The 14,152-nt window shown below is 37.8% G+C and overlaps 1 protein-coding gene across 2 annotated transcripts in view; it reads right to left on the bottom strand.

Annotated features, from left to right (window-relative positions):
* The window catches only part of espl1 (extra spindle pole bodies like 1, separase), a 90,443-nt gene that overhangs the window by 33,175 nt on the left and 43,116 nt on the right, over positions 1–14,152 (bottom strand). For both annotated transcript variants that reach the window (XM_028798571.2, XM_028798570.2), the window contains exons 16-18: positions 11,798–11,954; positions 6,603–6,712; positions 236–1,302 (exon numbers count right to left, since the gene is read on the bottom strand). In XM_028798571.2, coding sequence (XP_028654404.2) covers positions 236–1,302; positions 6,603–6,712; positions 11,798–11,954 — 1,334 coding nt within the window. The remainder of the gene's footprint in view (positions 1–235; positions 1,303–6,602; positions 6,713–11,797; positions 11,955–14,152) is intronic.

The following is a 14,152-nucleotide window of genomic DNA, read 5'->3' on the forward strand; positions in this document are numbered from 1 at the left end:
GGTTAAAACAATGAACATGGGTGTTAGCTGAACCTATGAGCTGGTGTTTTCCAATGTAACCACTTAGCTACGATTCCTGTGGGCTATGCCCAAATTATCGGTGGGCCAGCTACAGAAGAATTAACTGTTGACTGCATGCATCTAAAAACCCCAAAAATATCCATTAAATAAGGCAGCAGTTCAAGCAAGAACATAAAACAGTGAATTCTCAAAGACCCGACCACAAGACACACACCTTAAAGCGAGACTTGGTTTTGGTAGACTGCTTGGGAGCGGCTGGTGCTGTCCGGACTGGGGAGGACTCATCAAAAACCTGGAACTGCATCTTTGTCTTCTGGTTGGACTTTGCAGTGCTAGCTGCAGCTTGCTTAGACCCCCGGCTCCCCATACACCTTGGGGTGCTAGGCTGAGGGGAAGTAGATGTTTGCGGCTTAGTGGCATCAAAGGAACACGCATCATCTGTTGCACAAGTCTGCTTTTTAGCAGTAGATGGAGCAACCACTTTTTTGTTCTTTGATGGATCAGTCTTCTGTGCTTTCACGGTTTTACTTGGCATCTGTGTGGGGAAGGGCTTGCTGTAGGGCTTCCATGCCCAAACTTTGATGAAGACATCCTCAAAGCTACAATTCTGTTTGGCAGCCAAAGCAGAAATGGCAGACACTGCTTTAGTGACAAGAAGACCTGCTCTGATGTGCTCCAGGTCACGTAAGCGGGAGGTCTTGGAGGAAAGAAATGACAGACCTGCCTCCAACAAATCCCAGGTCTTTTTCTCTGGCGGACCACCAAGTGTAGACAAAGCCAGGCCCAAGTAAATCCTTGCCGCAATATCACTTAAAAAGCCCAACACTTCTGCACACTTTTGATTCTTACCAAAAATGGCAGATATTGAAACACTGACTTTCTGCCCAAGACTTCGGCAGCGCGACAAGCCAGCCAGGAAAAGCTTACGGCTCTCCCTTGTGTTTCCAGCTTTGGCTTCCATTTCAGCATAGGCTGTTGCCCAGCGAGCAGAGATGCGTGCCAGTGTGGGATCAGAGCAGCTTGGACAGTCACACTGTGATGGATGACTAAGGAAGGACAGCCATTTATGTGGTTTGGGTTTAAAAGCTGGACTGGAAGGCCCCTGAGGCTCCACATTAATCGTTTCTACCCAACAAAGTGGACGCTTGTGGAGGAATTCATCATCTGTCTGTCGTCCTGGGACAACTGAGGAGGTGGAAGTGCCAGCTTGTTTCTTTAAGGTGCCAGTTTTCTTAGGCTTGATCTTCATTTCAGCCTTCTTCCAAGTTCTGGGCTCATGATCTAAAAGTGTCAAAAGATGAATAAAAAACAAATCACTATTATGGGGTAAAGTTGGATGGGGGTTTATTAACTTTGCACCGGGGTTATTACAAAGACATAATATAAAAACTACACTAAACAATTACCACGTTTTCACAATTTTCTTTTGTGACACTTTTTGAATGAACATATCTGATGAACACTTTTTTTTTTGTGTCTCTACTGTATAAAAAAATCCTGCAGCAAGACAATTATATTCAACCACGAACTCTCATTCATGTGAATGCTTTTGACAGACACAGTTTCTGCTCTCTCGGTTATTATAAATTTTAATGTTTTCCTCACTTTAAGTTCCCAATAAAAGAAGACATATGTCCAAATTTTACTGATGAATTTCCCCACGAAGGGTTATCAACAGAAAAAAAATGAGTACACAGGCAATCCTAGCACCGAGAAACGATGAAGTCAAATGAATTATCGATTGGTTAAATACGTATCAATAGACTATGCTGAAACAATATCCCGAAAAATAACTACAACCATTAACACCGTGCGGTCTTCCACCGCCTGAATTACTATTGAAAGAAGGATGTGTCCAAGAAAGGTCATGTAGTACATCTTCCCCGGATAACATTAGACAACAAAGGAGATGTTGATATGCCATTTGTATTAAAAAAAAGTTAACCGTTTCCCATTAGAATAGATTTTGCAAAGACAATTAACAAATCAGAGACAAACATTCGAAAAACTCGATTTATTAGAGAGAAAGAAATGAAATTCTCTCACGGGCAGTTATATGTTGCATTGTCATGATGCAAGTCATGTTAGATCAAGTTAGATTTGAAAAAAATAAAGATAAATAAGTGCACTAACTGAAATAAATTGTTTTAATTTTCCTATACACGTTAAATCTCTAAACAATGAACAAGTTCAAAGTGCTTCCTTTTCTTCACTGCTTAGAAAATAAACATATTGAAAAGAACTGTAATGCAGAATGCTGACAGATTGTAAATAAATTAAGTAACGCAAAAAATTGCAAAACTATGTTACATTTCCTCCCATACACAAGTGCAGTGTACAGAGAGTCTGTTATGCCCTCAAGCCTTTAAGATTCTAAATAAAATTCTGAAGCTAATTGAAGCCATTCTTTAAGAAGGGTCTCTTTTCTGAGAAGTTGATGAGGATTTGCTCAAATGAAGCCAAAACACAAACTCTCATTCATTATTGCTGCTTTAATAAAATTACATAATGGGCTTTTAACAAGAATCTGTAAACTTTAAGCCCTTCTTTTAACTTGAAGAAATGAAGTGATAAATTTCAAAGTTATCTACTATGGCAGCATTTCCACATATAATAGAAATATTGTAAATTGTGTTGACACAGTACCTTGTATGTGCACTACCATGTTTCCATGGTCAAAAAGATTGAATGAATTTAAGATTTTTGACTTTAACCCAAGGATGTAGCTGGTTAGAGAAGACACACACACACACACACACACACATACAATATACATTTATTTATTTATTATATACATAAAGTCATATGAAAAAGTTTGGGAACCCCTCTCAGCCTGCATAATAATTGACTCTCCTTTCAACAAAAAAAGATAACAGTGGTCTGTCTTTCATTTCCTAGGAACATCTGAGTACTGCGGTGTTTTCCGAACAAAGATTTTTAGTGAAGCAGTATTTAGTTGTATGAAATTAAATCAAATGTGAAAAACTGGCTGTGCAATAATTTTAGTCCCCTTGTAATTTTGCATTTGAATGCATGTCACTGCTCAATGCTGATTACTTGCAACACCAAATTGGTTGGATTAGCTCGTTACGTCTTGAACTTCATAGACAGGTGTGTCCAATCATGAGATATAAAGGTATTTGAGGTGGTCAATTACAAGTTGTGCTTCCCTTTGACTCTCTTCTGAAGAGTGACAGCATGGGATCCTCAAAGCAACTCTCCAAAGATCTGAAATCAAAGATTGTTCAGTCTCCTGGTTTAGGGGAAGGCTACAAAAAGCTCTCTCAGAGGTTTAAACTGTCAGTTTCAACTGTAAGGAATGGAATCAGGAAATGGAAGGCCACAGGCACAGTTGCTCTTAAACCCAGCAGGTCTGGCAGGCCAAGAGAAATACAGGAGCGGCATATGAGCAGGATTGTGAGAATGGTTACAGACAACCCACAGATCACTTCCAAAGATCTGCAAGAACATCTTGCTGCAGATTCATTTTGGAAACTGATGAGACAAAAATGGAGTTATTTGGTCAGAACAAAAAGCGCTTTGCATGGCAGAAGAACACTGCATTCCATGAAAAACACCTGCTACCTACTGTCAAAATTTGGTGGAGGTTCCATCATGCTGTGGGGCTGTGTGGCTAGTTCTGGGACTGGGGCCATTGTTAAAGGTGAGGTCTGATTAATTCTTCAGGATAATGTTCAAGCATCAGTCACAAAGTTGAAGTTACGCAGGGATTGGATATACCAATAAAACAATGACCCAAAACACAGTTTGAAATCTACAAAGGGAATTCATGCAGAGGGATAAGTACAATGTTCTGGAATGGCCGTCACAGTCCCCCGACTTGAATTTCATCGAAAATCTATGGGATGATTTGAAGCAGGCTGTCCATGCTTGGCAGCCATCAAATTGAACTGAACTGGAGAGATTTTGTATGGAAGAATGGTCAAAAATATCTCCATCCAGAATCCAGACACTCAAAGACTATAAGAGGACAGCGTCTAGAGGCTGTTATATGTGCAAAAGGAAGCTCATCTAAGTATTGAGGTAATATCTCTGTTGGGGTTCCCAAATTTATGCACCTGTCTAATTTTGTTATGATGCATAGTGCATATTTTCTGTTAATCCAATAAACTTAATGTCCCTGCTGAAATACTACTATTTCCATAAGGCATGCCATATATTAAAAGGAAATTGCTGCTTTGAAAGCTCAGTCAATGATAAACAAAAATCCAAAGAATTAAGAGGGGTTCCCAAACTTTTTCATATGACTGTATATACACACACGCCATCACCAGAATCACAGCATCTACCTTGGTTCAATGGCTCATATGTGGCCTTATACTTTATACAATTGAAGGGGACAGGATTTGCAAGAGGACAAGTCAATGCTAACAATGAAGCATTCATTTAGAACCTGTCATTCACACCTTATTTCTAAGCGGCTTGCTTAAACAGGAGAGTAAATGCACAAATATAATCTCAAAGAAAAACAAAAAATATAATTCTTGGAAAAGTTTAAAACAAAAAAAGTTTGTTTTCTTTTGGTTTTGAATCTAAAAAAAAATTTTCAATCAAAAAAAAAAAAATGTTTGTTAGTTATAATATAAATTCAAATTGTACCATATTATTTCTTAAGTTTATAAAGAAAAAAGATTCAATTAAAATAAACTGTCCCTAATTTGTAGTGTAAACAAGAAATTTGTATAATGAAGCACAACTACAAAACAAATAAGAAAAGTTGTGTCAATATTTTTAAATACAGTGGAACCTCGATACACGATCACCTCTGTATACGAGAAATTCAAGATACGAGGGAAGTATGAGTGAAAAATTCGGATCTAAATACGAGCATTGGCTCGCGTAACGAGCCAGGCTGTGGGTATGCGGGACGCATTTCCCGATCCGCCTCGACTCGGGGATTCACCCAAGCCGACGCTGCCCGCCCGTCAACTCACTCAGTGTTCCTTGTTCTCCCGTAGCGTGCGCTTGTGATTTCATTGTTTTTTTTGCATTTAACGTGAAAATAATTATTCCACGATGCCTCTCAAGAAGATTGTTGCCTCAGATAGTGCTGCAAAGAAAAAAAAAAGGAAGCCATGGCCGTTGAAATTAACTTACTTACTCCCTATCGTCTCCCTCAAGCCAGCCAGGACTCTTCATCAAGGTAAACTACAGTTATATTATTTACCAGTGTTATTTATTAAAGGTAAACTACAGTATATATTATTTATCAGTGTTATTTGTTAGGAAAATTGATTTTTATGTTGATATTTTTGGGAGTGCGGAACGGATTAACTGGATTTCCATTATTTTCAATGGGGAAGTTTGTTCTAGATACGAGAAATTTGCTATACGAGCTCAGTGCTGGAACAAATTAAATTCGTATCTAGAGGTTCCACTGTATATAAAATTAGTGTTTCAATTTAAACAGATTGTAATAGGGGAAAAAAACAAACAAAAATAATGTGATATTCGTAATCACTGATTATATAGCCTAAAATGATACTCCACATGCTTATGTATAAATTTGACATTTTGCACCTTCTGCGAGTGGCTCTTTGAGGGCTAGGACTATCAGTAAAGAATCAAATATCAAACAAGCAAACTCATAATCAGCAACCTCGAAATGCATAAAACGACAATCCACGTGGCTATATTACCAATCCCCATTTCTTTGAAGTTTTGTGAAAAGGAGTAACTTTGACCTCATGTATCCCATTGGAGGTGAACCCCTGTGGTCAGTTGATGATGGCAATGAACAACTTTAAGTCCTTCTGATGATTTTTGTTGAAGGCACCTATTGGTTTACTCTTTACCTTAAGAGCGTAATTTCCGCCACAAAATATAGAACCACATAAATCGCTCCAATAATTCCTTTCTTCCCACTGGTTATGTTTTTTTAATAAGGAACAACAGAGGTAATAAAATTTTCAGAAGTGCAGAGGTTTTTATATGTAACATATAACCATTTAGGAAAAACATATTAAACTGCTAGAAGTCAGTAGCAAAGAATTTGTTTTCAAATAATATAAATATTTTAGAATTTGTTTTAATATGTCTCTTCTGTATTTTACTTGTCTGTTATTGGATGTGAGAAGACAAATTTCATGATTTCCTGTGTAAGCATGAGAACCTTGTATCCCAAAAGTGCCAGAACCACCACCAATATTTTAATACAGACAGCACATTTTAAAAACAAATGTGTAGGTATAGTCATAACTGCAAGTTACCTAGGCAAAAAAATGGCCTTTGATGCCAAAAACAGAAAAAAAAAATGAAGTTATTTAAATGTACAAATAAAATAAGCAGCTCATAAAATTTCAAGAAAGAGACGGCAGTGTAAATGCAAGCTGGGAAGAAATATTTTTTGTGTATGTTTCATTTATGGCTGTAAAGCAAAAAAAATGGGAATATTTTGAAGGGGAGGGGATTCTTTTCTATACCCACTGTAGAACTTAAAATATGCCAGTGGTTTGGAGAAATTATGTTAACATCAGACCTGACAGGTAAGCTTAAATCTGACAGTCTAAAGGGAGGTTCAGGCAAGGCACAAAGAAGAGGATTGCCATGTTCATACTGACCTGTGCATAACTCCAGGAGGTCACGGACTCTGTTGAGATCCAAAAGACACAGCTCAGTCTCACCTTTCTGAAGCTCTAACTCTGCCTTAGAGATGATGAACTCTGAGCACCTGTACAATAGGAAGGAGATTGTCATGTATGGCATTTGGATCAAGAAGCTTACTATTCAGAAAAGACAACAGATTGTTCCTAGCTTCTAGAGTGGTCTTAAGCATTAAATACTTAAACTGGTACTTGATAGAATACTCCACCCAAAAATGATATTCAATATATTACTTATCCCATATAGTCTGTAGTGATGGCCTTGGGAAAAAAAAATATCTTAATTTCAAGTTTATATGTATAACGAAGATAAAGTTAAATAGAAGAGGTGTTTATGATGACCAGTGCCGGACAACAGCAAAAAGTAACAAACATCCTTGGGGGGAAAAAAAATTAATTTTACTAAAACATTGTTGAACAAACAACTTCTGGAAAATTTTCTTAAAAATGAAAATAGAACACACTCCAACATGACCAAGCACTTGGGAGATGCTTTTAAACATGCAGCAATATCAAAAATTTACAAGTAAAATTCCCAGTCAACAATACTGTATATGTGAACATTGCAAAGACAAGACTATCAAAAAACTTGGCCCAGCAATATCCTATGCTAACACTCAGTAAAATTATTTCCCTGCACACTCCAGGCTTGACAACATGTGTGAACAACATCAGAAAACTTCAGCTTAGAAATGTATCATGGTATCCAGATTCAGAAAAACACAACCTACAGCAATGTCTAATGGATCTCTATAGAAGAATTGTGACAATAACAGATAATTCAACGTAAAGGTTTCCCATGCTATTCACCTAATCTGTTACAAAACATAACATTGAATAAAATTTTTAAAGTCCCTAAAATAGCACTTTCTACCACACTACTCTTTAACTCCATGAATTTACGGTTCTCAGTAGAAGACCATATGGATATATTAGACAATGGAGGTTCAAACAGTAAAATTTTAAAACATTATTAATGTCTTGGAAATAGTTTTTAAATCAATTTAATGGTACACATGACCAAAAGTTTATGGACACTTTATTATCACACCATAAGCTTGCCGGACAAGCCATTCCAAAAACATGAGCATTAATATGGAGTTGACCACTGTCACCCAAAATTGTGGCTGTATCAGCATCCAAAAGATTTGGGAGGTTTTCCTGAAATAATTTGGGCCCAATTAGCCAAAAGCTTATTTGGGCTTTGGACCGTCCCCAAAATGTTGCCACAAAACTGGAGTTGTTCAAAAAGTCTTGGCCTGCTGTAGCACTAACAGTACCCTTACAAGAGGGTGACCCAAATACTGAAAAACAGCCGCAGACCAATAGCACTTCAACAAACTTTACAGCAGGCACTATGTGGTCCGCAAGGTAGTGTTCACCAGGCATCAGCCAAACCCAGATTTATCCATCAGACTGCCAGATAGTGAAGCATGAATCATCACTCCGGAGAACACATCTTCACTGCTTCAGTGTCCAGTAGTAGCATGCTTTATACCACTGAAGTGCACACCTGGCATTGTATATAATAATCTTTGGCTTGAGTGCATCTGCTTGGCAATGGAAACCCATAATCACAAAGCACCTGACACACAGATCCTTGTGCTGATGTTGCTCCAAGGAGGAGTTTGGACCTCCATTTTGAGTAATGCCACAAAGGATAGATCATTTTTACAAAAGTCCAAGTTAACTTTATTGACATCTCAACCATATACAAGTATAAAGATAGACGAAATTGCAAAGCTCAAGGTCCATAGTGTAACAACTTGATGTGCAAACAATAAATTCGAATTAAAATTTAAATTTAAAATTAAAACACAAACAAGACAAGACATTGTGCAAAGACAAGACAAAGAAGTAGGTGCAAACAAGTTAGGTGCTTTAGCTCTTGGCGGCCTCTCTTTGCAAGTTTTAGTGGTGTACCACCTCCTGGTTACACGTCCATTTCATAATAATAGAAATTAAAAGTTGACTGGGGCTGATCTAACAGAGCCCGAAATTTCATGTATTGACTTGTGTCAAAGTTGACACATAAATTACTTCGTTCTTCAGTATAATCCATTCAAATGACAATATTTATCAATGGAGATTGCATAGTGTTTGTGCTTGATTTAGGCACTTGTTAACATCATGTACTATTGAAACACCTGAACTCAATTTGGAAGAGTGACCGCCTATTTTCGGCTACATATTGTCACACCCACCACACGCTATATAGTGGACCTTTATTTATTTAAAACAAATATCCATTGTTTATCAAAAATAGGAAAATTTCAGTGGGATTCCAAACCTTTAACTGCGAAAATATTTTGTGTACGTTTACTATAAGAAATAAATTTGTATGTTGCACAATTGTGTATAATGACATTAACATTGTCTTTGGGTCTGCTGTTTTATAATGTATTACTCTCACTGGTTTAAGACCGCAAGAAATTCATTGTATCAGGTATATAAACTTCAAATTACTGAACAAAGCGACAAATGTCTTTGCATCCTTGGTACTGTATATTTGCCTAAACATTTTTTTCCAGTTATTATTAATCAGCATCATTTGAACGTATTTTTGTAATTCAAGTATATTATACAAAACAAATAATCAGACCCTGTATTTGCCTACACTAACTCATCATTGTATTTTCTTTTGGACGAAAACCTGCACAGTACAGTTGTAGACCACTTCTGCAGCTTGTGTGTTTCCACTGTCCCTGGCAGATTCATGTGTGAAACACAACAATCCAGAAAATTTACTTACTGCTGTCATTTATTCACCCATAACAGGCTACCAAGTTAGAGGGTTAAGGATTTCTCTTCTTTATTCAGACTGCTTAACATTATACCATTTATGTCTGTTTAGAATGGCTGTTCATTTTATTCTTTACTAGCAAAATACCTACGCTTCGCAGCGGAGCAGTAGTGTGTTAAAGAAGTTATAAAAAAGAAAATATTTTAAAAATGACATGATTGTAAATGTAATTGTCGTAGGCTTATTTTAGTATTGAGAGTGAATTTGATGATTGTAAAGAGTTTTATTTATGATTGCAAATGTTGTGTATGAGAAATGCACATTTTTAGGATGTAAGGATCTCTTTGTAAACGACATTTGCAGTTCTGCCCTCGGGCTGTAAAATGACCAAGCTGTCTGCTGAGCTTACTCTTGAGCATGCAACGTACAGTTGGCCATGTGAGAAGCAATCTTGTGTCAAGTCAATGGCGACCTTTTTTTTACAGTCTGGCCCTGTGACTTATTTATTGCCATAGCAAAGCAGACCCTTACTGGAAATTGGAGGCGTTTGAATTGGAATGGGAGGTCAGAGGGTATGAGAGGGATGCGAGGAATAAATCCAGTCTCCCCTGAGCCAGTTCCAGTTAAGCCAGTTGCCTCAATGAGGTTCTTGTGCAGAGATATGAACTGAAGCCTGATGCCGTTACACACTTATGGTGGTTGTATGTCTCGTAGTAAATTGGTGGAGTAAACGAAAAGGCAGGAGTCACCAGCAGGAAGATGTGAAGCAAGGTGAACAATAACAGGCTTGAAGCGGTGGAGTAAAGAAGAAGGGAGCAGTGAGGCACGACGAACAGCTGAGGAAAGTAAGGAAGCGAGTGAGGAGGAACATGAGCACAGGATGTCGTTAATGTATACAGTGAACCCTCGTTTATCACGATTAATCCGTTCCAGACTCTACCGCGATAAATGAATTTTCGCGAAGTAGGATTCTTTATTTATAAATCGAATATTTTCACAGTTAGAGTATAGAAAACCTGTTTACGACCTTCTAAATACATTTTTTAACATTATTAGAGCCCTCTAGACATGAAATAACACCCTTTAGTCACCATTACACTCGTATTACCCAATATATTAGACAAAATAAAAGAAAATAAGACATTAGACGTTACAAATATATTATTATTGTACTGTACATTTAATTACACACACACACAGTTCTTACACACAACCACTAACCTATGAAGGCACGAGCTCAGTAGGAGAGTCTTCAGGTTGTAAGCTGGAGCGCTGATCGCACCCTCAGAGGACACAGAAGCCCCTGGGAAAATCCCTGAAACAGCTGACAGTCTACCTTCACATTGCTCCTTACCCTTCTTACTTGCGCCAGAACATGCGATAAACCTCTCACGCGGTACTCTGCTTACTTAAAAGTATTGTGCAGCTTTGGAATTGGTTGTTTTGTTTCTCTCTCTCCGTCTCTCTCGCAGACATTCTCTGCTCCTGGCAGAACTGTCATCTCTGAATTGTCATGGAGCCCGTTTAAACTTTTGAAAAGAGACAAATGTTTGTTTGCAGTGCTTTGAATAAAGTTCTTTTTTTTTCTACAACCTCCTGTGTCTCTGTGCAAATCTGTGACCCAAGCGTGACAAGGTGGTGCAGTATCTTCAGCAGGTGCATCGTTGTCTTTTTCGCGTGAAGGAGTACTAGGAGTAGGCAAAGGGTGTTTTTAGTACAGTGTAAAGGATGAGCATGGGAAATTTGGGCTTCCTATGTATATTGAAAGTCGCATAAATAGTGAGGAGAGGTTTCCCCTATCTATATATACAATTATAGGAGTACACCATATCCCCCTCCTTGAGGGTTGCAATAGGACATGAAACATACCTAACTTTTGTAAGTACACTGCAAGTAATGAGAACGCAAATTTTCAGCTTCCCAATTATATGGAAAGTGTGAGAATTAGTGATGAGTCAGTGAGGGCTTTGCCTTTATTATGCATAGACTGCAACTAACATAAGACCATAAAAAGCCAAAGTAAATACTAGAGATAGCAAATATGGAAATATAAACATGCAAAAGGACTTGTAATGCTCCCACTGTATTACACGCAAGACTCTAATGCGTTGCTAAATCATTTAGTTCAGATAAAAACAAGTGAGCTACACAAAATGGATCTTAAAACACAATTCCTTCATTATTTATTCAGCTGTTAAAGTAACAATTCTAAAAATTTTAGACAGTATAGGAAGATTATACAAAAATGACAACAGTAATAGTATATTCACTATATCTATTTCTTGGCAGAACTTAGGACTGTAACCTAAAAACAAAAATCTTATTCAATGATCTGCATTTTGTTGATGTTTTGTCTCTTATCACTATCAAGCCACTCCTTAGAAAGAAAAGAATAAAACAAAACACTCACTGTCGCACAAGCTGGAGTTTAGTGGTGAGCTTCAAGGATTCCAGACACATGGCCTTTGCTTCACAAGCTGAGCCAGCTCGGCTACTGAGAGAGATCAGACTCTGGGAGCTCGCCAGGACATCAGCCAGCACCAGCCATTTATGAAACTGATTTTCGCCTTGGAGACAAGACAAAGGGAAAGACCATAAATATAAATACAAAGTACTGTATGTCACTAAACAAATATATAGGAAACCTGAAAAGGTTGACCAGAGTATTGAAATATTCTGTGAGATTAAGATATATGAAATCTGCATTTATTTTTCAAGAAAAAAACTGAGGGTTACAAACTCTTTCTAGGTAAACTTAAATTTACTGACCAATGGCTTAAAACCAAGACTGCTCAGTACCAATGAGGTATCATAAGTTACAAAGGAAAAACTGAAGAGACAGGTCCAATGGATGCAGTGTGTGCATTAATTGTAACAGATTTCCCAATTATGTTTTAACCAGTAACGGCTCACCGCACGATAACGTGCAGTGAATACACTTGACTTAAGCATTCCTAGTTTTCATCCTCTTTCATGTTTTCCTTAATTTTTCACTTAAGCTGGCATTTAAGTCTTCAATCTGCCTCAAGAATGATTTAAGATATGAAGAGGTAGGGGAAGTGACAGCGAAGATGGTAGGGAATGAGAGCGATGTCCGACGCATGCATGGTATGGCCACCCCGAGTTGATTCTACAATAAAATAAAAATAAAAAGAGGAATAACCTTGGAGGTCAATCATCAACCCGAAAGTGTATAGTAGACATCATGTAGTATATGTGTACCAAATTTCATGTCAATAGTTCAAACGGTTTGCAAACTACAGGTGATTTAAAATCCTGGACAGACAAACGGAGAGCCACAGTAGCATATTATACAAGAAGATCATACTCAAATCTACGTAGATATGCAACTCAAGACTAAAAAATTAATTTAAAAAAAAAAAAAAAAAAAAATCCACACACACACACACTCACAAATACACACACAGATGAGCATCTCCACCAGTACATGCACCCTGCTTTGACCTCCTAGAAGCACCGCTTTAGCAAACGTACCAAGCACCAATGTCATTCAACCCACTAACAACTAAAGCTTTCAATATTCATTCTACTTAGGGACATAATTGCTGTTAATTGTTTATTTCTCTTATATGTCAGGTATGTGTGTCAGAGGACCTCCTCACAGGCTCAACTGAGGCAAGTAATAACCCGCTGAGAGACAGGGGGCACTGCTGCTAACCTTGTTATCCGCAGCACAGAGAAGCCACCCAGTTAAGGAACTTGACCCCCACCCCATACGACGGTGGGTATCCCGGAAGAAGATGTCATTTACTGGCCAGAGCAACCCACTGGATGGAACTCCACTTGAAACAACTGCATTCCTATAAAAGCGTTTATTTGTTATTTTGAGTTCCTATGTACGGGACGCACACTAGAGAATGATTCACAGACAAGAAAAGGGACAACCCGGTTGGCATCCCAAAATTTCTTCTTGTTGCCTGGGAAAGAGTCATTCCTGCACCTGGTCACACACAATACAGTTGTCACTTGGATTCCAAAAAAACTTTATTCATGCGAATATTAATAACTCATTTTTGTATGCTAGTTGGAACTTAGACAAAAATGTATACTGCTTTTCTTTACTTATTGCTCTATTATAATAAAAAACAATACTGGGACGAGACGAGACTTTTTCAGAGAGATATGTTCATGTCCTGCGAGACAAGACTTTGTGCCAAGACATTTACATGTGCCCGGGGCCGGAAATAAAAGACAAAGAGTAGATGACAATGTAGAAAATCGTAAAGAATTCAAAAACATTGGCATGATACACATGCAGAGCAGGTTGGAGACAATGAAAGCACTAAAATAAAAAAGTCTCAAAAAATGGTAGTAAAGATCCCATTAGTGCAAACAAATGGAAATTATTACTCGGTGAAAGAACAGCAAAAAAGAGATTGAATATATTGTTCGGATTTAAACTTTAAGTCGGAGACTTGAAGATCATCTAATTCGTGTTGCCATAAGGGAAACGTAGTGTTTCTTTCCAATGAAGAGGCGTATCCATGAGAATTAAAAGATTTCTTGGTTGGTGAAAGTGAAATCCACATACGTGAGCGGCAGACACGCGAAGTGGCTGGTGCACAGTGCAGGCCATGGGGGGTGTGGTGAGCAAAGCCCCTAGTTTCACAGAAAATAACTTTATATAGCACCTTATCATACATTTACATGCAACTCAAGGTGCTTTCCACAGATTTAACTAAAACAATAAAGGCATACTATAGTTATTTGGGTATTATCATTAATTAATATTGCAACAATTTCT

The sequence above is a fragment of the Erpetoichthys calabaricus genome, chromosome 3, assembly GCF_900747795.2.
Source record: "Erpetoichthys calabaricus chromosome 3, fErpCal1.3, whole genome shotgun sequence".
NCBI classification, from domain to species: Eukaryota; Metazoa; Chordata; class Cladistia; order Polypteriformes; family Polypteridae; genus Erpetoichthys; species Erpetoichthys calabaricus.